Source organism: Gymnodraco acuticeps, unplaced genomic scaffold, assembly GCF_902827175.1.
Source record: "Gymnodraco acuticeps unplaced genomic scaffold, fGymAcu1.1, whole genome shotgun sequence".
Lineage (NCBI taxonomy): Eukaryota > Metazoa > Chordata > Actinopteri > Perciformes > Bathydraconidae > Gymnodraco > Gymnodraco acuticeps.
Genome location: NW_022990295.1, coordinates 3845586 through 3869302, shown reverse-complemented (window position 1 = coordinate 3869302; position 23717 = coordinate 3845586). Strand labels below are relative to the sequence as shown.

General features: G+C 41.9%; 1 protein-coding gene across 1 annotated transcript; it reads right to left on the bottom strand.

Annotated features, from left to right (window-relative positions):
- Positions 1 to 281: 281 nt before the first annotated feature.
- LOC117549940 (coiled-coil domain-containing protein 9B) lies at positions 282 to 22008 on the bottom strand. Its single transcript, XM_034222116.1, has 14 exons — positions 21811 to 22008; positions 18899 to 19006; positions 18702 to 18806; positions 18432 to 18590; positions 16285 to 16434; positions 9178 to 9240; positions 7401 to 7579; positions 5609 to 5652; positions 5431 to 5469; positions 4951 to 5047; positions 3656 to 3679; positions 2963 to 3564; positions 2793 to 2875; positions 282 to 2484 (listed from the first exon to the last, which is right to left on the bottom strand). The coding sequence occupies exons 1-14, from the start codon at positions 21820 to 21822 to the stop codon at positions 2458 to 2460; spliced, it is 1692 nt and encodes a 563-aa protein (XP_034078007.1). The 5' UTR covers positions 21823 to 22008; the 3' UTR covers positions 282 to 2457.
- Between the last annotated feature and the right edge of the window lie 1709 nt (positions 22009 to 23717).

The following is a 23717-nucleotide window of genomic DNA, read 5'->3' as shown; positions in this document are numbered from 1 at the left end:
GAGGGAGCCGTTTCCAACCCGACAGCCCTGCGGAGAACTCATCAGAAATTAATCAAATCCAGCATGAAGGCTGTTGATGCCAAAATGTGCTCTACATTTACAACACTTCTGCCCTCCTTTCTCTCTGAACATCAGCACAGCCTTATATTTTATTTATTTTTAGGACTTTACAATTAGAAAGGTTTGCATACATATTTGTGTTGTTTATCGCAGGGGAAACAGTGAAATGGGGCAGAAGCTAAACGAGGGTTGAACATGCAAAAAAACAATGCCAGTCATGATTTGAGAGTTTGAAAAACAGAAAAGCTTTATTCATGATCTGTATGCCTCCTTCCAAATGGATTTAGGGTAAATTAAGCTATGTTGCACACATATTTAAATAAGTAGTAATCACATACACACTTATACACAGGCACTCACACATTTTCCTTCCTTATGAGAGTATGGGAAAACATGGAGGACAGCAGTGGAGGTGACAGTGCAGATGTATAATAACTAAATGCTAATCAAGCACAAATGCACAGCTGCTCTATGGCTGTAGGTTCTACATTTCATTTCACTCAATTGAATCCCACAGGGAAGTTTAAATATTTCAGAGGTAATCTGTATTATCTGTTTTGCAAACAAATGTTTCCTTTACCCTCCATTCAAATTCCATATATAATATAGAATAAGGCCACAACTCAAAAACAGCACACATTCTTTCTTGATGTCTAGAATTTCTGAATTGTTTCTTAGTTTTTCCAGTGTGCTAGATTTCTGATGATTTATATTGTATGTAACTACAGCTGAAGCTGACAGGGCCCCACGGAGTAAGCCACTATGTTCACTACTTACGGTTACATAACTGTTTTTGTATTATTGCCTGGCGGAAACCAACAACTTATTTGAGGACAGAGTTCTTGTGAGGCCTCTTACTATAGTTGTCACTTGAAACCAAAAATAAATCTAAGAATGGCAATAAATAAAACAAATCCATACATGTCACAAAGGGAAAAAACAGCTACTGAAATGTACATAGAGTAGACATTGTTTCACAACATATTTAGCTGTGTAAAATCATTCTAGTTAACATTCTTTTGTCCAAATGGAAAGGCAAATAAATAAAATCAATGCTGATGTTTAGTACAGTGTTTAACACTACTGCATGTTATGGTACACACAATTAAGGTACACCTTCAATATTTGAAGAAGCCAATATGCAAGGCACAACAAATGGCTAAATTCTTGAAGCTTCATCAGCTTTTCAAAAATATAAGTTGTCTTTTATGATTATACAAGAGCTCACAATACAAAACAATGCCAAAAGGGAATTGCAGCTGAATCCCAGTGTTTTGACTGTGGACTAAAGGCTGAAAGTCTGTGGGTCCCACAGGGGCCAAAAGCCTCTACAGAGAAAAAGGCTGGAGGCTGTTATGCACTGGGTCGCTTAACACTGCTTGTTTTAAAACAGCAGGAGCAAGCTATTCAAATAACATAATGTTCTAGTTCCCAAATTAGTTTTTGATTCACAAAAGGTTCACTTTCATTATCCTGCAGTCCGTTGTTTAAATAAGTAATTTTACAGACAATTACAATTCCATGTTAAGAAGAAACATAAGAGTCTGAGGAAGACCAGATGATTGGGATTCAGCTGTAAAACTATGTGTTAAAGGGCACGTTTGAGACTTCAATTATGCTTGTTTTATCCAATTTGATAAACTTCCTCTAGAGCCACAGAAAATGTTTACATTTTACAAGATGAGTAACGCTCACCAAGAAGCGTAAACAGAGCTTGATGTGTCCTTGATTAAGTACCCCTTAAAACTCTTAAGAACAACAAAATGGAGTTATATTTGAGAAACCTAAGCCTATGGCCAAAAAGTCTCAAATGTGCCATTTAACAAGGATTTGATTTTTGATTGGTGAAAGGCCATAGACTGATGCAGGAAGTAGTAAATAAACACTATCTGTGGGTAGAAATACAGGCTCTACTGTATGTCAGTCACTACTGTATCATTATATAACACAGACTTTAATTTACTTATTGAAAAAAACCTCTAAGGCAGAATCAGGCACTAGATAATTAGACTGTGGCTGAAGTTTTTATTCAAGAGCTATATCTAAGTGTTACTGATTAGCTTACCTCCTGATATGTACCTTGACATTTTCATACAAATGTAAACATTCAATGATATTGCACTAAGGCAGCGTACTGACATGCTGAATATTTTGTCAGTACACATGCTTGTAATACTCATAGTGCTTGGATGTAAAAAATATTTGAGCAGGAAAATGTTGAACATTCCTTCATCCAAATTTGAGACGATTTGAAAACCATAGCAGAATTAAACCATGGTGCTCTGTGTAAGCCATAATCAGGGCATCTCAAATGAGCTACCTGAAGCAAAATGCAAATGCAAGGTGGCAAAGTCTGTGTTGCTGTGACTTGGTTTCAGTATTTACATCCCGAAAATGTCAAACAATCTTCCCATGCTCTCTTGCCTGCAACAAAAAGAGAACAGCACAAAGGTATTAGTTCAACTGGATTTCTTTGTGCAATAATCAAGTTACGTATTTCCTTTCTAAATGAATGAATATGGCATGGTTTTATATATTGTCAAGCTGTTTCAGTGGTGGATGGGATGAAGACACATTCTCTCATGAGACTTTTTCACATTAGAGAAGTACTAAAACCAAAATTGCCTCTCTCTTCTCATCCATTAAAAGCATGGTACATTTGCACTTTCCTCCCTAAGTCCATTTACACATTTATTGATTCTCTCTTCCCTCTTCCCGTCACGCACACTGACCTTGTCGCTGCTGGTGGAGTGTGTTGGGTGTGTTTCTCCCGACTCCAGACTCAGGACAGACAGGCCGGAGTCTATTAGTTCTTCTTTTAAAGAAAAATCAACATTAGCTTAGTTATATATCACCCAGGTGCACTGTTAGAAAATTCATAGCCAAGGTTGTTTCTGCGTACCTGTGTTTGTGTTGCTGATGTTGCACTTGGCAAGCTCTATAGATTGAACAGAGGTCTCCTGTCGAGAGGCACTGTCTTTTTCGGTGGAGATGGAGCTGGGAGCTGTACTGGGGCCACTGTCTTTTTCACCACATTTGATTTCAGAAGCCTGCTGCTGGGCAATAGGAGGAGCTGACGAGACACCTTCCTGATCCACGTCCTGCTTTGCACTTTCAAGAGGCAGCTGTGGCCCCTGCACTTGATGTTGTTGTTTTTTAGGTGAGGAATCTTTCAAGGAGCTTGCACCTCTTGATTCTGAGCAGGCAGAGTCCTGAGAGCCTGTGGTTTGATTTGAGTGAGACCCCTGGATGAGTTCCTTTGAGAAGCGTACTTTCTTTTCCGAACCCTGAGGGGACGACGTATCTGCCATGTCATCTGGGGGGGTGTCCTCTGTGACTGCAGTGGTGGATCCACTCACTTCCTCAGATGTTCTCAGTGAATCTGGGCTCTGTGACGGTTTCATTTTCAAGTCCACATCTTTCTGATCCTCTACATCAGCGTCTGTGAGGGCGTCAAGTTCCTCCAAGAATTCCTCTAACGTTGTGTCAGCAGACTGGAGGATGAGATTTGAGCAGCAAATCAATTTTTACACCTTTATTAACAGTTATGAACCAAGTCATGTTTACACTTGCCCATGTCTCACCTGTAGGTTCCTCTCCGTCTTCATTTGCCTGCCATCTAAATGAGAAAGGAATTTGATAAAGAGAGAGTAAAGGACCAGAACAGTGGAGATAGATAGCTGCCAGTAGTTTAGCTAAAGCTAGCTTTAGTCTCAGCTGTTGAAGCCTCAGTGGCCTATGGGCTGCCTGACTAAACTACAATCTACTGCCAGCTGTGACAGCAGCACAGCCTGATAACAAGAATATGTTAGGACACACCTGAATGCTCATGATCCTTTCCTATTTATTTTCACCGAGACACGAAGAAAGGAAATAATCGGTCCCATTACATGTTTACATAAAAAGGTTATAATATGGCTTTGAATTATTTCCCAGCTTTCACACTGGTACAATCCAAAGTGGAATAACAACCGACTTTCTCCTATGGTTTGTTGGCCCTGCTCAAAAGAAGGGTTTGCCTTGTAAAACAGGACTAAAACATATTTTATTTTCAACCACGGAAATTAGGGCTGCTAGATTATGGCAAAAATCATAATCTCGATTATTTGGGTCAATAATTGTAATTGCGATTATTAAATGCGATTATTCTTTGACTTTGAAAACATCCATTTATTGGAGAGAAAAAAAATGTGAACAGTATGTTTTTAACAGTTGATTACCCTGGACTTTAAGTATAATTCAACTGGAAAAAAAAGTAATAATAATAATAAAAAAATAATCGTTTTATTTCGATTATGTTGTTTTCGTAATCGTTGCAAGCCATAATCGTCATCGCGATTAAAATATGATTAATTGAGCAGCCCTAACGGAAATGTACCCAACGGTTAGTACAAGTACAGCTTAAACAAGTAAAACCTGGGTTTACAATGTGTGTGTAGAGAACTCAATTTTCCTTGAGTCAACTGTTAGCCCTGGGCTGTGCAGTGCCGAAAGCCGTAATAAATGTCTCACTTCCTGGTTTGTGACCTTTTGGCCTTTTCAGATGATGGACGATGCTTGTGCAACAACATACCCTGAAAGCCTCCTCACTCAACCCATCAAAGTAGCTGCTTTCACAGCAGAGGAAAGCTGGAGGAGAAATACATGAATGCAGTGATATACCAATGAGGCATTCTGGGCTATTTAATCAGCTGCCACAACTTCTAAATGAAGCCTCATGACATCAAGAAGAATTTGTACAATAGGGCACAGGGCAGGAAAACAACAACGTGCCTTCCCCCATTCGCTTCATGTATTTCATTAGTTATTGCATGTTTTCATGAGGATGTGGTGAGATACATCCAATTGGTTGGATCAACTTTAACATCAGTGTGTGCTGTTTGTACTGACCTCCTCGCTCTTCCTGTCAGACGCTCTATGCCTTTTGCTTTGCTGCTTATCACTTGCACGTTTTTAGCTCCCTTGTCTTTCCCCCGCTTCTCGTGACCTAGGACCGAAAAACACAGTGAATGAAGCTCACAATAAAATGGCATTTTACATAAAAAGCCATTTCTCCTTTCTGCTGAGACAAGAGTCTATGAAATTGTTTACGCTTCGTCTTGTGTTATACATCTTTTAATATGATTTTTGAGCACTGCCTCTATATTATATGCCTATTTCATACAAGCTAATATTGGACCAGTTTAACATTGTGAATTATATCCCACACCAGTATCTGGTTTCAACATAAAAAATACCAAAATATAGCTGCAAGATACTCTCAGAATACTGGTTCACTGAGGCTTCAGAAAATAACACAAAATATTAAAGTTTTGTACATCTAATGATGATTTCAAGGCTCTAAACATGTTTAAGTGTGGGAAACTGCACCTGCCCTGGACTGTCCTCTCCCTCTAGCATTTCGTCCACCTGGAAAAGGAAAATGGATTAAATATATGAACAAATAAGAAAACCGGACCAATATAACGAAACACATGATGTTATCTTCATAGTGTGTGGGGAAAGGTCTTATAACACGTTTTCAGTATTGCCTGTGTGCATGTCTCACCTCTGCTGGAAGGCCCCCAGTCAGGGATGGATTTGTCTGAAAACCTAAAAGAGGAGGTTTCAGTTAAACCAATGGAGTCCAGGTGACATAACAGCCAATCCATCCCACCAGCAGCCTCTTCTGACATTGAAGTGTCATTATTGTACATTATGAGAATTGTAGGTGTTGCAGGATCAGTGAGAGGTTTTTACTCCATGAGTCACACCCTTGTATTTTACAAGCAGTGAAGCCATTTATATTGTTGAATAAAAAACACATTTCCTCTTCTATTCTTACTCCAGTGCCTTGTTACGGCCTCGCCAAATAAGGCAAGGTATTCCATCCCTTATCCTGAACTCAAAATAGCCGTTCCTCCCTTGTCTCTTTACATTTCGAAGCTTCCTTAAACAGCACATTATTCTCTCTGTGACTCTTTGTACGACAGCTTGTTTTGTTTGAAATCTAACAAACACTTGACAGGAATGTGCTGCATTTCTTTCCTCCAGTCAGTTTAGGTTGCTAATGTGCGTTTTCAAAAACTGTTCACAAAATGAGAATGCACAAATAGTTAGGCTAACATACTATTCCCAAATAGAATATATCATGAGTCAATTTGCCTGATTATTTAGTGACACAATAATTTAGCAACATCCTGTGACTTCATGAGATTTAGTCTTGTGGTCATTTGGGAGGAAATGTAGTTTCCAAGAACCTCGTCTAATGGATTCCTCCACTGACTAATATTGAAAGAAACAGGAACTTCTTCAAGCTCAGATTGTTTGTTATTTACATCTGCACTGAAAGTGAATGAAGCTTTTCAGCAGTTTCAGAAGAAAAACAAGATTGAAACACGATTTGATTGCACTCCAAAATAAGATAATTTGTACCCAATTACAGTGTATTTTTTTAATTCACTAATTAATAAAGTAATAGTAAACCTTTTTCGGGGAAATGTGCCTATTTATTTTCCTGCAGAGACTTGAGAAGAGAACTATAAAAGATTGATTCCTAACCACACTCAAGTTTGTCTGTTAACACACAGTAACATTGTTAGCATAGTTTAGCTTAGCATCATGCGAGAAATAGGGGAATTAACTAGCATGGCTTTGTCTGAACGTCACAAGAAAAAAAAACCTAGTCTACAAGTTTAAATGTTTTAAATAAAACGGCTCAATCAAAAAATATATACTCCCAGAATTCATTTTTGTAAAACCACAAATTGTCATTTTTACATTTCTGCATTACTCTACAGATTGAAAAAACTGAATATAAAATATAAAATTGGGAGCTTTAGAGGTATTTGGTAGAAATATTTGTGACCTTTGAATAGTGCAATGCAAGCAGTTTACAGTACTCATCCTGCCACCAATATTTATACTAAGCTAGCTGTTTGAATATAAACATGAGAGAGGCATCAATCTTTGCATTATGTTCCAGCAAAAAATGAATATGCGAATTTCCCAAAAAGTTAACTAGCCCCTTTTTTAAATACACGATGGGGGTTATCAGCACAGTTAAAGGAAACCATAAAGAATAAAATATAAAAAAGTGTTTATCTAAGGGATTGATTCCCAATTCCTAACAGAACAAATAACAACTAACAACGTCTCAACTACCAACTGCTCAAAGACTATTTGAAAGATAACTGTGAATTTGAAGCTCCAGACGATTCAAATGTTTAAAAAAATATTATTGGAACTGAATTACCCATCATAAAAATATAAGGAGCCAATGAAATATCACACGGCAGCGAAACTGTAGGAAATCTGAGACATTATCAGATGAAGAGCCTGGGGAAAACTGAGAGTCTTACATGTAGTCAGTCTTGTCCAGGTCCCACGCCCGTCTCCACTGGCCCTTGGAGTTTTTGTGGCGTGCCACTCGCTCCTTGTCGATCTGCTCACGCTCTCTCTTCCATCGCGCATACCCCTCCTGCTCCTCCTTCGACGTGGGGATGTTAAGGTCTGTGCTGGCCTGCAGGCTCTCAGACTCCTTAGCAGACACAAAGCAGTTTAGTTGTGTTAAATGCATAATACAAGTAGCACACTGAATGTGGATCATATCATATTACTCAACACAACAATCTACTCACTAATCAGAGAAATGAAGCCCGGCTGGTCATAAACAAGAACAACTTCAAACAGATCAGTAGGGTTTAGAACCAATATAGTACTTGTATTGTTTTCATGCATTCCACATTACTGTTAACGCCCATAGCTGAGTCACTGTAATGCTGATGATGGCCTTTTAGTGTCGGTACATTCCACTTAGCTCCCATTTGATAGAAAAAGCTTCTTGTTTGAGTACTGTGGCGACTGCAAAGCAACACAATCCCATTCTTTCAGACAATATTCCAGGAAAAGTGCAATGTAATTGTAAATGTAATTAGGTTCCCTTCTTCCATTCCCCTCTTAACCTGTTTTGATTACTGCGATGAGAGCAGAAAGGATTGCTTGCTAATACTAAAGAGAGATCTGATGCAGGCTCTTTATCACATCAAAGGGGACAGAGGCTGTGTGCTCTTGTAACAAAGCCCTTGGGCGGATAAAAACACTGCTGTGCTCCGAGGGAAATCACGCAAAAGACGGGCGATCAGTGCTCATCAGTGTTTAGATTGTATTACAGCAGGAGGCAAATTATGTTGCTGAAATATTAGAATCGTGTGTGTAAAATGGAAAACACTCTGCATTTCATAACACAAAGAGAAACAGCACAGTGGCTGGTAAGAAACCAAGACGCGTGATGTTCTCTTCTCAGGTGTGGACCAATCACAGCTAAGTAAACATGTTGTACAGTTATTGGCGAACACGGCATCTGTACTCATCCCTCTGCTCCCCTCCTGGAGGACATCATGGGGCCACAGGGGAGGAAGCTTCTCGCATGTTCCAACAGGCCGTCTCCGGCTGACACAGTAGCCGCCCTGCTAATTAGCACTTGTCAATTTCTTGCTTACGTGGGGGGGCCGCGGCAGGTAGGCTGGACGTTGCACAGTGAGTGTGGATGGAGCTGATTTTAGATAGATTGGTACATGGTAAATAATAATGCTCTTATTCTCAACTGCTGAATGTCTTCCATTTAAAGCTGCTCTGGTTTAGGCCAGAGAGGTTTCTGGTACATTTGTTAAACAAAGCAGCAAACAAAAGCAAAGCGCTGTCTGACTCAGCTTTGTATTTTCTTTCACTGTCTCAGCTCGGGCTGCAGAGCAGGCAAGGTGCAGAGAGGCATGAACAGCATCACTTGTCATGTGTGTGTTCGGTGGGCCTTTGAAGCCCACCTTCCCTGCCTCCTTGGTTCTCATGTTTGGCCCACAAACGATCTACGAGACAGCTGAGAAACTCCAGCGACGTTAACATGCGAGCCAGATGGGGATGAGCTCTAGAAATAGAGGTTGTGTGTGCCAACATTTCGTGTCTGTCTCCCTGTGAGGAACTGTGATGAGGAGGGTAAAGTGCGTATTTGCATTTCTTTGTGTTTTTGTGTGGAAACCCAGCAAATAATATCTCACATCCTAGGAAGGGTATGTGCTAGAGATCGTGATAATATGCTCGTTAATAGGCTTTGCTCTTTTATGTCGACGGAGGCATTGGTACCTGGCATTGCTCTGAAAGCCTTTGATGCTCCTCAGCGTGCTTCTGCCCTTGTTTAACTTCATCCTGTCAGAGAGGGGAGACACAAAAGAAAAAGGAAGTTGAACATAACAACAATAAAGGTGACACAGCAACTTGTCGCCAGCCAATTGAACATGGATGTAAAGAGTCACATTACTGCTGGCTGCAATAAACAGTAAAAGCACATCAGGCCAGAGCACAGACTCATCCATTAACCTAGATTAAGAGAGCTACACTGCCCCCATGTGGACTCATGGTGCTACATCATGACTTGAAATGTCCTTTCTGCAATGAGGTCATCATAGCAGAGTGCAGGTGGATGCATTTCAGTGGTTTGGAAAATGAAACTCATCTCATTGCAGGTAGAGAGTTGTGTGAATTTTGATTGAAGTGTATTACTGACTGCTCCATTGAACACAGTGGATGAGTCATGTTGCCATTAACAGCAACACTTGTATGAACAACCGAGGAGGGGGATGACAATAAATGCTGGACAGCATGGTCTGGTGCACACACTGTGCTACCCACACCACCCAAATGCAGCCAGGCTTATGCACAAACACAAAAGAGTCCTGTCCACCTTGTTACTTCTTTCTACTCTCGCTCCTTCTTCCTCTCCCTCTCTGATCCTTTCCTGGCACCTCGCCAGGCCTGTCTCTTTGGCAGCATAATGAGCCTTTTCAGAGTGAGAAGGCAGTCGAATGTTAATTAGATCAAATCGGTCCTTTCAGGGTGGTGGGAATGGGGAAACAATCGTGCCAGAGGAAGGCAGACCACTTAAGGTTCCAGAGAGGAGAAATGGAGGCTGGAAACAGCTAGCGAGCTGCCAGGGGTCTCTCCCCTTCTCTCTCACCCCCCAGCTCGTTTTTCCTCATTCATTCCACATTTCCTATTCTGCGGTCTCTCTCTTATGAGTGTGAACTGACAGTCTAGTCACAGGATACTTCCAGGCAATACAATCTGCTTGGGACACTGCCAAATACACCACACTCCTCTCACAGTTATTATTTATTTCCAGGGTGTACCCCAGACACACACACACACACACACACACACACACACACACACACACACACACACACACACACACACACACACACACACACACACACACACACACACACACACACACACACACACACACACACACACACACACACACACACACACACACACACACACACACACACACTTATTGGAAACATATTTCAGAGGCGAGGCCAAACCAGATAAATGTGCAGCTCATCATGGATAACTTACATACAAATATGTTTCTAACACTTGCCAGATAGATCCATGACATGTTCTCTCCCCATCAACACCCTTTGGCAGCGCTTCCACCCCAGCTCTCATACACCGAGTTAAATGATACCGGTTGTGTAAACAGTGCCCTCATGGAAACCAGGTTTCTGGGATTCACAGATCACTGGCTACTGGCTACTGTTCAAGTGCTGATTCAGTCCACATGATAAATAAAAAGGGACAGAACAAGAGGGCCAGAAACAAAGAAAGGAGAACACCGTGTTCGGCCCATACAGTGCACATGAACTCAGACTGAGGCCAGTAGGCAGCCAATCAGAGGCAGATGTATTTTACACACATATTCAGCCTCCACTAGCCAGTGTTGCCAACTTGGCGATTTTCTCGTTAAATTTGGCGGCTTTCCAAACCCTCCGGCTACTTATTTGTGTCAAAAGCGACTAACGACTAATCTAACGATTTATAATGGTGTTATTAGGGACTTTTCTGGTGTTTGGAGACTCACGTATTGTTCTGCAGTTAACGAGCCGCGGGTGCTGCCGTGAGCCCCGCCTCCCTCCCATAGTACTCACAGGCGCTCAGACTGACAGTTGCCTGGCCGCAGCAGAGCTGCTGCTGCAGTCAGAGCAGAGAGGAGACAACCACACTCCCCCGCGTCGAGACTGCAAATGAATTGCGCATGCGCCAACTGCCAAGCCGTCCTGGTTTTGAGCGGGATTTAAATGTAAAATGTAAATGTTTCTTCACTCACTTTCACACTATAATAAATAACTGCCTTTGCTTTGACTCACACAGCCTCAGTCACTCAATCACCTCGTCCACTGTGTGTGTGCCTCTCTGTGACAAGCTAAACATATCTGTGACAAGCTAAACATCATGATGCTTTCCTGGAGAAGTCCAGAATTTGATCCTTGAAGGGTTGGGAACGTTTTTTGTACTCCCCTCTACCATGCTCTCTCCTACAGCCGCCATTACATGATATGCAAATTAGGCGATGACGTCATTTAGCGACTTATGGCAAGACTTTCCGGACAGCCAATAGCTACTTTCCTTACTATGGAGTTGGCAACACTGCCACTAGCTTTGTGTCCGGAGACCCTTCCCGAGACAAGACTGTGTCTGTGTTTACACCGCAGTACTTTTCCCACAAAGGTTCATGAGAACTTAGTTCATGAGAACTCTTTTGTCGCGTTCACACCAAAAAGAGCCGGTACTAAAATTAGTTCATGAGAACCTTTTTACCCCCCTTTTCAGTCCCTGCTAGACTTTCGTGGGAGAAAAAGGTTCCTATGTCTGATTGGCTGGGCGGATTGCAAACCACGCCCCGTAAAACTCCCAAAAAGTTTTGTGAAGCCGCCATTTTATTATCCTCGCATTAGCATTATTAGCATTAGCATTAGCCCAGCGCAGAAACGCAGAGAGACTAACTTATGGCAACACAAAATAAAACATGGGAGCGTTGGAGATGAGGAGGTGTCGGCCTTCTGGCGATTTACTCTGAAGCCAGTCCCCAACTCCGGGGACTTCCGGCCGGGGACTTTGGGCGGCAGTATACGCCGTGAAGTGGTTTGCGGCCTGCCAGTAAACCCAAAGCAGAAGAAGAAGAAGTGACGTCAGCGGCTTCATTTGCCTAATCCACCCCCAGGGATGTATTCCGGTGTGAATGCGATCTGTACTTAGTTCACGAGAACTAAAGAGTTCTCATGAACTAAGTTCTCATGAACCTTTGTGGGAAAAGTACTGCGGTGTGAATGCGCCTATTGGTGATGTCTGTGCTGTGCAGCAACTCATTGATTGAGCAGCTGTGTGTGTGTGTGTGTGTGTGTGTGTGTGTGTGTGTGTGTGTGTGTGTGTGTGTGTGTGTGTGTGTGTGTGTGTGTGTGTGTGTGTGTGTGTGTGTGTGTGTGTGTGTGTGTGTGTGTGTGTGTGTGTGTGTGTGTGTGTGTGTGTGTGTGTGTGTGTGTGTGTGTGTGTGTGTGTGTGTGTGCGTGTGTGTGTGACTGAGGCAGACTGAGGCAGAGCAGCTGTTCCTCGGTTTCTGCATACCCTGGGGGGGGGGGGGCTAAGGTCAATGACAGTTTGGTATTTCACAGCCCTACCAGGGACACTGCATGTGTACATGTGTCTCTGCCAGGGGCGGCGGGTGCTGTAGGCTAGCGAAGGCTAAGCCTTCCCAAATATTTGTGTCACTGCATCCTGGTAAAATATAAATATAATAATGTCTGTGTCTTTGACATTAGCGCTGCTAGCCACCTGTGCCCTGTACTACGAAGCCAGTTTAACAGACCCTGGATATGTTTGAGTAACAAACTAACTAACAACAACAAACTAACACACGAGATCTCGCTAAGCGGTCCTACGACGCTGGTTATCAACTCGGTAAATCAAGCCAGGGTTTCTCTCACCAGCTGAGAGCGCGTTCAAGGGGGCGGGGTTAGCTACATTTGACCAATCACAAACAGGGACAAGTGTACTGACAGCGCAGCGTCATACTTCATTAATGAAAAGTAAACTAATATTAGACAAATATGAGCTTTAAACATCCATGATTTAAACATATAATCCAGGATACAAGCCACAGAGTTGCCCCTGCAAGGTGAATACAGAACAACTGGTTAAAAAATAACTAGGCCTACCGAGTGTTTGAAAGCGTATAGTTTTATGATATCACTGCCCCATCTAAGACACGAGTGGATCTGACTTTAATTACATTTGACTCGAGTGTTTCGTCAACATAATGTGTTGCTTAAAATAATACTTCTGCATACAGTATGTGACACTGTGAGTGTTGCACGGCCAGATACGGCTGGAGAAGCTGATTCAGATAAGGAAATATATGATATATTATGATATTATATGATCGATGATATGATTGATGATGTAATATGAACAGTGTTGGGACTAACGCGTTACAAAGTTACTTTTTGGCAGTAACTAGTACTCTAACGCATTACTTTTTATTTCCAGTAACTCGGTTACCGTTACTACATGGTGCGTTACTCCGTTACTCCGTTAGTTTTTTTATATAGTCAACAGCCAGGCGAACAGAGATGAGAACTGTACTTAAGTACTTGAGTAAATGTACTTAGATACTTCCTGTGTCACATGCGGAGACGGGCTGTGGGCGTGTTTGTGTTGTTTACTAACAAGACTATCTTGGCGGCGGCAGAGCTCAAGTCTAGTTTCTCCACCTGGAGATATTCTCACTATTTCACTTTTGTCGAGCACAAAGAAAAGAACGTTTTAGTTAAATGTAAGTTGTGTCTTGGCGGGTCAAAGATCCTATCTACTGCCCAAAACAGCAATTCAAATCTCTTAAAACATCTGCAAAAACAACATGCTGGGACGAAGCTAGTAGCTAAGACCACAGAGACTCAGCCGACGCCACTCCACCTCCACCTAAGCAACAGCGGCTGGATTTTAACCAAGGGACTGCTAGCCAGGGAAAAGTCGATAAAGCCATTGCACGGTATGTTGTAGAACACATGCAGGCTATTGCTACAGTGGAGTCACCCGCTTTTCAGGGAGCTAGTTAGCATGATAGCATGTCCGGGCGGCACACGGCATATGGGACGGAACACTTTTTCCAACTACCTGGAGAAAGAATATACAAAAATGGAAAGCCAGCTAATATCGATGCAATCCAGATTGCATATAATGCATGTCAAGTTGATCAACAGACTTGTATTATTCTCCAATGCAATAACAGTACTGAAATGAAGGCTATAAGGGCATTAATGGGAGCCCTTTTTGTAATTAAAAAACGTTACTTTTCACAGTAACGCATTACTTTTTGGTGTGAGTAATCAGTAAAGTAACTGAGTTACTTTTGAAATGAAGTAACTAGTAATGGTAACTAGTTACTGGTTTTCAGTAACTAGCACAACACTGAATATGAATGATACGTGCGACACGTCGGCGTCTTCTCTGCATACCGCAGTTTAAACTGTATTTCCTTTATCCTGTAATATGATTTGAGAGATTTAAACTCCGCACACTGAGTTGATCTCTTTTCTATAGACGCCGGAGGCGGGTAGGGTCAGGTAAAAAAAGTTATAGCCAGAGATGGGGTCGTTACTAAAAAAAAGTAATATATTACATATTACTTTTTAAAAAAAGTAATATATTACACTACTTCGTTACTCTCTACATAAAGTAACTCGTTACTTTACTCGTTACTTTACTCGCAGGGCCGGCCCGCCCCTCCCTACTGGCAGATCACGCAGACTGCGGCGCACCTACAGTGTGCGCGCCACAGTTTTGCCTCTGCGAGACTCCACTTGCACCCCCAATTACTATTGCATTAAGGAAGACATAACACAAGTCTTTCTTTTTATATGCTCTAAAATAGGCTACCAGCCTACCACAACAAGCTAACAGTCTGTGAAACGTCAAGACATTAATTAATGAAACCAGTTCAAGACGCATTATTCTTATCATTCTTTATGAGCGCAGTAACGGTAAGGTATCTAATGACTTATGTATTTAGTATTCCATAACTTAGTAACAGAGATGGTCAAACTAAAGTGGTAGAGACAGAATTCCTACAATGAAGCGGGACATTGAACTGTTCACCCGTGAGAGGGCGATCAACAAAAGAGAGCGAGCGGCCCGTTGAGGGAGTTTACAGATGACAAGACTCAGCCATGTTTATGCAGCACTGCACGCGGAGATGTGGTCTCGCAAATCGCGCAGATTACATAGGCCTACATGTATATAAACCTGCGGCGGAAACCCCTCTAGTCTGTCAGTGAGTGTGATTATTTTATAAAAGTAACGAAGTAACGCGTGTCGGGGCAATGTTAGTAACTGTAGTGTGATTACTAAATTATAAAAGTAACGCGTTACACTACCCCGTTACCGACAAAGTAATATTATTACACCCAACTCTGGTTATAGCCTTCCCAAACCTGAGCCTCACCCGCCGCCTATGGTCTCTGCCTATCTGCATTGTGCACAACATGTGGTCTGAGACCTACAGTATATAGTGAAGCTACTGATGTTAAACATGCCGTCTCTGATCTCATACTACAAACAACAAGGAACTGTGTTGCAAGAGCTGGAGGGACTTACAGCCTGATCCATGCGCCCAATGGCTAAATAAAAGCCGCTCATAGGGGAAGAAGATAAATAGCCATCATACCTGATTAAAATCATTAGTTTTAACGATTAGAAAATATTTCAATTCGTCATTCGATAGAAAAACAAACTGTTTTCATTACAAAATAATCAGTAGTAAAGTTACTTTTTCTCCAAAAATGGCAGTAATGCTGTTTTCAGCCTCTTAAATTAGGATCTTTTTTTTGCTTTTCTCTGTTTAATCAAACTAAACTTAATATGTTTGGGTTTTGTACTGATAATACAAGACATATAAAGACACATTTTCCCGGTTTTCTGACATTTTACAGACCGCATGATTCATCGATTCATGTAGAAAATATCCTGTAGATAAAAATGATAAATAACGGAAAGGAAATATGCAAATAACAGTTATTTTGCAGCTGTAATTAGGATTAGACTGCACAAAAGTAGTAGGCCTTGAAACTGATATGTAGGATCTACAGTGCATCTACTTAACATAAAGCTCTATTAGCCCACTCCCCGTTAATCCCACACTAGTCCGTCACTGCTCCAGTCCACCTCCTGTCTACACACCATTGTGCTCCATCACTGCAGGGGTGTGGCCAGCCGACATGTCTGACATCTATGTAAAACACATCAGTGCAGCACGAGAGGATGAACAAGGGGGGTTGAGAGAGTGGGGACACACTGGAGGGTGCATGGCGGGGTTTAAAATGCTGGAGCGTATGATAATTGACTGATTCCCACCTGTGCTGCCGTGTCCCTTTTGGTCATGTGAGGTGGATGCTTCACCCTCCCCGACGACTCCACACGCCTCGTCTGTCCGTCATCTGCAGGGCTCTTTACGTCCGCAGAGCCTGGCCTCTTCTCTGGCCTCTCACTCACCACCCTCTTACCCTGGAGAGACACACATTCTTATTAGGGTATCAGTACTGTAGCAATGGGCATGTGGTCAAAGGATTGTGAAAGAGCTACCAAAACCCTACAATTGAATCAAGCATCTTCATTATTCAACAGGATAACAGTTGAATAATACATTCCCCCCATTCCTAACATATTGTAAACATGTCTTTACTTATATAAAATGCAGTGTCACAGACGCTCACACACACACACACACACACACACACACACACACACACACACACACACACACACACACACACACACACACACACACACACACACACACACACACACACACACACACACACACACACTTATTGCCCCCCCTCAATTCTAGCATCAGTTTTATTTTGTGCTAACTAGCTAATGTTAGCAGGCTAACCTCATATAGTAAACATGATAAAGACTATTTAGTAGGGCTGTGCGATTATGGCAAAAATCATAATCACGATTATTTGGGTCAATAATTGATATCACGATTATTTTGACGATTATTCATTGACCATTTATTGAACTTTAAAACAAATAATATTTTACCAATAAACAAGATCAACAAATATGTTGGAGCGCTCTTCCAAAACCATACTAAACATATATTATTAATATGATAAATAAAAATAAATTAGACCAAAATAAATGAAATCAAACATGTTGCAGTGCACTGTCACAACCTACTGAACACTCCTTAACATATAGCCAACATTTTGGTAAAACATATTCAACATATTCCACTCAGTTAAACGTTGAAGGCTGGCCAACCGTCATGGTCCAGAAGTAACAGGAAATAAATGTTGAACTACAATTTAAGACCAAATAAAAATGTTTAGGCCACCATGGCAAATGCTGGTAGGGCTGCTCATGTCATCTCTTAAAGATGCTTTGCAAGAAACACCAGGCTGTTTACATGGTCTGGTTTCAGAGATGAGCGCAGGCAGGTGACGATATTGCCACCTGTACTGAAGACCCTCAGCCACGCCCCGACACAGGGGTGACGCCGGCCAATCACAAAGCTTTGATGCATTCAAGTGCATTATTCTGGCACAGGAAGATTATGTTACAGGACATTAACGATAAAACAGAATATTGTTGTTCTATTTTTAGACACATCTCGCGATCGACTGGTTGGGCACCCCTGGGCTAGACCATAGGTCCGTTGTGGTGGCAAAGTAGTCAGCTGAAGCCACATCTCTCTCAACTTCCCCACGGCATTTGTCACATAATACCGAATGAAATAATACCGAGACAGCATCGCGTAACGCTTGTCCAACGTGTTGACAAGTTGCTTAAAGCCCTGGTTGCTAACAGTGCTAACTGGGCACATATCTTTAGCGATGTGAAATGTAATGGCACCTGTAATATCTCTGTCTCTGCGAGCTCGTCGCGTAGGCCATTGCTCTGTACAATGCGTCCTGAATCGATGACTGTGATGATGTGGTGGATGAAGTCGAGCGGCATCTGCTTTTTGTTGTATTATTGCCCGGTCGTATTGCACTTTGTGGTTGTATTTCAGATGATTAAAGAGATTGGTTGTGTTAGCGTGTGGTGCCAACACAACCTGGTAACAAATCCTGCACTGTAGGCCTACTTTCTTTTGCTCCACGTCGGACTCCTGAAAGCCAAAGTACTTCCAAATAGTGGAAATAGTTGTACCCTTCTTTTTAACGAGTTGCTGCTCTTGTTCTGACATCTGCGCTTGCGCTGAACACTCACAACACATATCACTACTACGTGGCCGAGTGGGCTTTTAGGGAGGGGTGAAGCGCACCCAGCAAAATAATCGTATTTTGTCAATTATGCTGTTTTCATAATCGTCGCAAGCCATAATCGTAATCGCGATTAAAATACAATTAATTGCACAGCCCTACTATTTAGCATTGTTATTGTGAGCATGTTAGCATGCAGAAGTTAGCATTTAGATCAGAGCACTGTTGTGGTTCAAAAGAGCTGTTAACTCCTAGTGGCAAACATTGGCACTGAGGTGTATTTACCTTTTTGCCAGCCATGGTGACCATTAGCTGCTTCCTGTGGCCCCGGCTGGGACCCTGCGGAGGGCCTTCTTCTCCCATGTTGGGCCCGGCCTCCTCCTGTCCTTTACCTGCTGGTGATCCACCGCTGAATGGCTTCTTCACCACAACCCGACTATCCTGCTTCAAACCAAAGAAACAAAAATATTCTCAGTGTTTGTGGCATCTTGTTTTCACGACTAAATGAGACTGTGTGCACCAATAGCATCAGTCACATCATTATAGCAAACTCACATTGGTGGTCTTGCTGATTGTGATGGTAAGATCCTCAGCTTTGCCCTTTCGGCTCTGCAGCATAATTCCTTCCTCTTCTGCCCTTTTCCTGTCCTCTTCAACTTCCTAAATGAAAGTCAATGAAAACAATAGAATAATAAGGAAGCCTGCACGAGCTACATTCAGAAGCCACTCTGCCTCCAGGCACTTGTCCTTACCTTGTGCCTCTTCATGAGCGCCTCATTCTTCCTGCGGAGAGCCTCGATTTTCCTGTCCAGCTCCAGGTCCCTCTCATGATCCCTCTTGGGCATCATGTCACTGGGGGCCTGGAAAAAATCAGATCATAAAAGATCATTGACACAATAAAAAAGTTAATTCACATTTCATTTTTTAACACATTTCAATTTTTCTCTAGTGCCATATCACAGACCTTTTTGTAACTTTTAGCTTTTGGATATCATATCAGTTCTAGGGGGTACTAACCCAATACTTTATTTTTTAACTCATTGAAAATAGTCCATAACATTTGATTAAAGAAGCCAATAAATACAGTGCTTGATGGTTTTCAATACACCACTAAGTGTGCCGTGATAAAAGACACAGCACAAACACACCCGCACAACAACCACAGATGGAGCATTCATTACAGAGCTCAGATACAGGGCGAGAATGCATATGCGGAGTATCCTAAAAATCCTAATGTGGTCAGCAGGGCAGGCCTACTCACACGACAAGAGGCCCCATACTGATAATCTCTCTCATGGAGCAGCAACCAGATGTGTGTTAACACTTCCCTTCATAAAGGACCCTCATTAACTTACTGTACCATCTGCAACATGTGAGAGAGAGGTGCTGAGTTAAGAAATGTGCACCGATATTAAAGATAAGGATATTGTTACAGAATGATAACGATGAGGCCTTAACCATGTCCCAAATCATTTTCTTTTGCCTGCAGCACATTAATTATATTGGTCTATATTCTTTGGGGGCCTAAGGGTTTCTTTAACTGGCTACTAAAGAGGCACATGTCCGAGGAGATTGGTTTATGAGGGACTCCTTTCTGCAGCATGAGGTTTAAGAATCACTATAGGATCATATTAATGACACGTCAGAGATGCAACAAAACAGCCAGAGGCCAGAGATAACTAGAATTCTGCAACTCATTTTTATTATCAATTCATATGCTAATTATTTTCTAAATTATTTGTTTGGTTTATTCAAATATCTGAAATAAGTAAAAAAGGACGATCCCAGCTTCTCAAGTCTAAGTCGTTAAAATAAAGTTGTTTTATCAGTCCAAAACTCATATTATTAAGTATGATATTATAAAAAACTGAGAAAATGCAGACAATCTTCTTTAAAGGCAAACATTATTCTAAGGTCTAATCAATTATAAAAACTGTTGGCGTTGCAGCTCTAACTGGCATCTGGCTGTAGCTTCAAACTTAACTTACAAACATAAGAGTGGTCTGGATCTTATCATCTAATACTTGGCAAGAAAGTGCATATTCCAAAAGGTTGAACTAATCCTTTAAATTAGTACACCAGGTTGAAATGCCAGCACGAGGACTGATCACAATAATTCCTTACTTCATATTTTGTTGTTTCATAAATACATGCCCCAGGCAATGTGATGATACAAACAGAGAAAAACATTTATCTTCTGAAGCGGATGGTTGATTTTGGCTCATCTCATAGTTTAAGCTTGGAAAAGGCACAAACATGTCAATTTTTGTAATAATTCCCTTAGTTTTCTGGACAAAAAGTGATGTGATAGATTGAAACATGTCCAAACCTTTTGAAAAGATGAAAAAAGACTAGAGTTATGAATTAGATTATTTTATGCCAGCAACTAAGGGGTTGCATCTCTCCTCATATAGTAATAAAGTTTTCATTCAGCAGACAACAACAGCACTGATAATATCCAATAAATGAAAACCATTGTTCAAATGTAGACTCAATTAAAACAAGTATTTCCCACTTCGAATGAATAATGGATCACTGACTGTTGTTAGATAAAGCTGAGAAGAAGTGACAATATAAATGTTTTGACTGGTGGTTGTTGAAACTGTGAAAACTCATAATTCACTCGATGTATCCCATTCTCCACACTCATGTAGGAATTATTTTAGAAGGGTCAGACCTTCTCGGCAGAGACAGGAAGTAGATGTGCCAAAACAAGTCAGTCTATCTCCATTGTTGCCCCCAGTGACGACGAAAAAGTTAAGGCAGCTTTGATGTGATGATACACAGAATGATGACTCACAGCTAGTGAGCCCACGAAGACCAACACATTGGTACTGACAAGAAATTATTCGGTGTATTTTTCCACCGTTGTCCTTGTTACGCCTACAAAGATTAGCTGACACTGAGATGTTGAATGTGTTTGCACAGCCTTAAGTATAATAGCAAACTACACATCCTGAATGCAGTTTTGTGTCAAGCCTGGAAAGACAACGTGAGCAGAAGTTGGGACTCACTCAGAGAAGTGTCAGGCTGAAAAGTGGTTACCTCACAGCTTCTAGTTGTCAGGGTATCCAAACACAACACACCATGAGGACATACCACCAAGAATAGGCGCAAGGGAGAGTCCGGCTGCCCAATCTAAATCTCAGCGAGGCCAATGGCTATGAAGTAAACCCCGGCCTCCACAAACTGAAGTGGGGATACTCTGCAAGGGCACGGTACCCCTCTGGGTTCTGCCGGACAGTCTTGTGATTGTGCCGCAAACACACGCAACAACAAAATACACAGAGACGTTGTGGGTCTGCCAGCGGACAGCACCCATGCCCAGGACAGGCAGAGGGAGGGGGCCCTGCAGGGAGAACGCTGCCAAGGCTTACTCCATACCCAGCGTTCCTGCCACCTACAGGAGCTACAGCAGGGAGAGAAAGAGAAACGCTGCATGTAGCCACAGCTAAATCTGCGACAGAGGAAAAGGAATAGGGGGAACCTAACACGAGAGAGAGAGAGAGAGAGAGAGAGAGAGAGAGAGAGAGAGAGAGAGAGAGAGAGAGAGAGAGAGAGAGAGAGAGAAGAGAGAGAGAGAGAGAGAGAGAGAGAGAGAGAGAGAGATAGAGAGAGAGAGAGGGATAGAGAGATGGATGAGAAGGAGAGTGAAGGCACTCACAGGTCTTTCCATGTCAGCGCTGAGAGCTGGGCAGGGTCCAGGCGAGAGGCAGCCGGGACGGCAGAGAGTGCTGCCTGGAGTCGACGATCATGCCTTGATTACAATGAGCCAAGTTGGGCAAGCAGCCAAGACGTCTAACAAATGCTCAGAGCTCCCCTGTTTACGGATTGCACAGCACCCATCCGCTCGTGCTCCCTCTCCCTCTCCTACCCTCCCACCCTCCTGCACATATGCTCCCTCACTCCCTCTCGCCCTTTCTGAAGCACTTGCTCTTTCCCCTCCTCACTTATACTCAGCTCAAAGCATGCTAGTTAAATCCCGTCAGCCTCCTCCCCACATACACACTTTAGTGACAATATGAGTTTTGTTCTGTGTGTGTCATCATATGTTTGGCAGCCACAGCTAAATGATATTCTCACTGTTTTTATAACAATTTGAGAGTGGCAATAGGCTCATCTTTTTGTTTATAAATTAAATATTTGTTCCATTGGAAGTGGAAGAGACCATTGGAATAGGTACATAAGGCACACACATACAGGTTAGATGGCTTTGGATATACATTTGGTACTGATAATTAAAGGTACATATAGGTTTTAGATTTCACTCTAATATATAGTAAATAGATTTGTGTTTCTGTTTATTTAAACATTTATTGTATGGTTACTGTGTGCGTGCTTTCAGATATTTACCATTATGTTCTTGTGTCCTGACCAAGCGAGTTGGGGGAATATAACAATGTTTCTTCCTATGATGCGGCTCTATCACATCTATGTAAATCAAGACATTTTAAATGAGATGTGTGTGTTGTTAGGTCCCACTGTGGTTTCAACAGCTGCGCTCCTACGACCCCAGACTACATGTTTAGAGTACTAAAGAAGCTTCCTAAACAATAGAGGTGGGGGGGTCGCCTACTGAATTTCCCACAATTCTTCATGCACGGCATGCTGCCTTGCCAAAGCAGAGTTTTAGAGCTAATGACATGCAGCCAACAGGCAGGCTGCCGGCTCGCAGACAAATGCCATAAGTGTCTCAAGAAAAGCAGCAGCAGAGACAGGGTTCTGCATTTTTTGGAATCTGTGGAAACAAACACATCTTTGAAAGTTGCCAGGCTGAGCTACATTTTTAGCAAAGTCCACATAGCTTACATTCTACATGGATCATCCTGCTAATTAACTAAAGCTCCTTAGTAAATGTTTTTGCATAAAAGTATTTCAGCTATTTTTTGTATCATCTCGAAAAGAAAGTTTGTATACATGATGTGTTGCCCCCATGGTTGCCGCCCTTACATACTAATACATAGAAATTATTCTGCCAAGTGGTGAACTATGTACTTGATTTCCAACCTTGAACCTAGGTTATTAGGTTTATGAACTGCCAGTGAGTGCAGTTGAAGGCGTAGTAGTAGTAACTAGAGAATGCAATTCCTGAAGAAATTGCTAGTGGGAATGCTTTATGCTGAAAAGCTGACGCTGAATTGTTATTCCGAAATGTAATGTGTAAGAAGAAAGTGAAGAATTTAGATTCAAATGATACATGAACACTGGGGGCTTGAATGTAAGAGAAGAAAATAAAGTAATAAAGATTGGAAAAACAGCAGAATATTTGAACTGCAAACGATTGAACTAACTTGATGACGAATGATCTGTCGCCATGGCAATGATATTTGATGACACCCCATAATACGCTTAGATGTTTTGATGGCTGCATCGTTACCAAACCTGTGAAGTTTTGGGCCGTTTGGAGCATTTTCACTGAAATTATGAGAAAACCGTATTTCATAGCGGGCATTGTGTTGCCAAGGCAACGGCATTTGAAGACATGTCAAAACTGTCACGTAGATGTATTCACGGCTAGACTGTTAGCACACGTGTGTAAGAGAATATTTTAATCTGATCTGTTTATAGAGC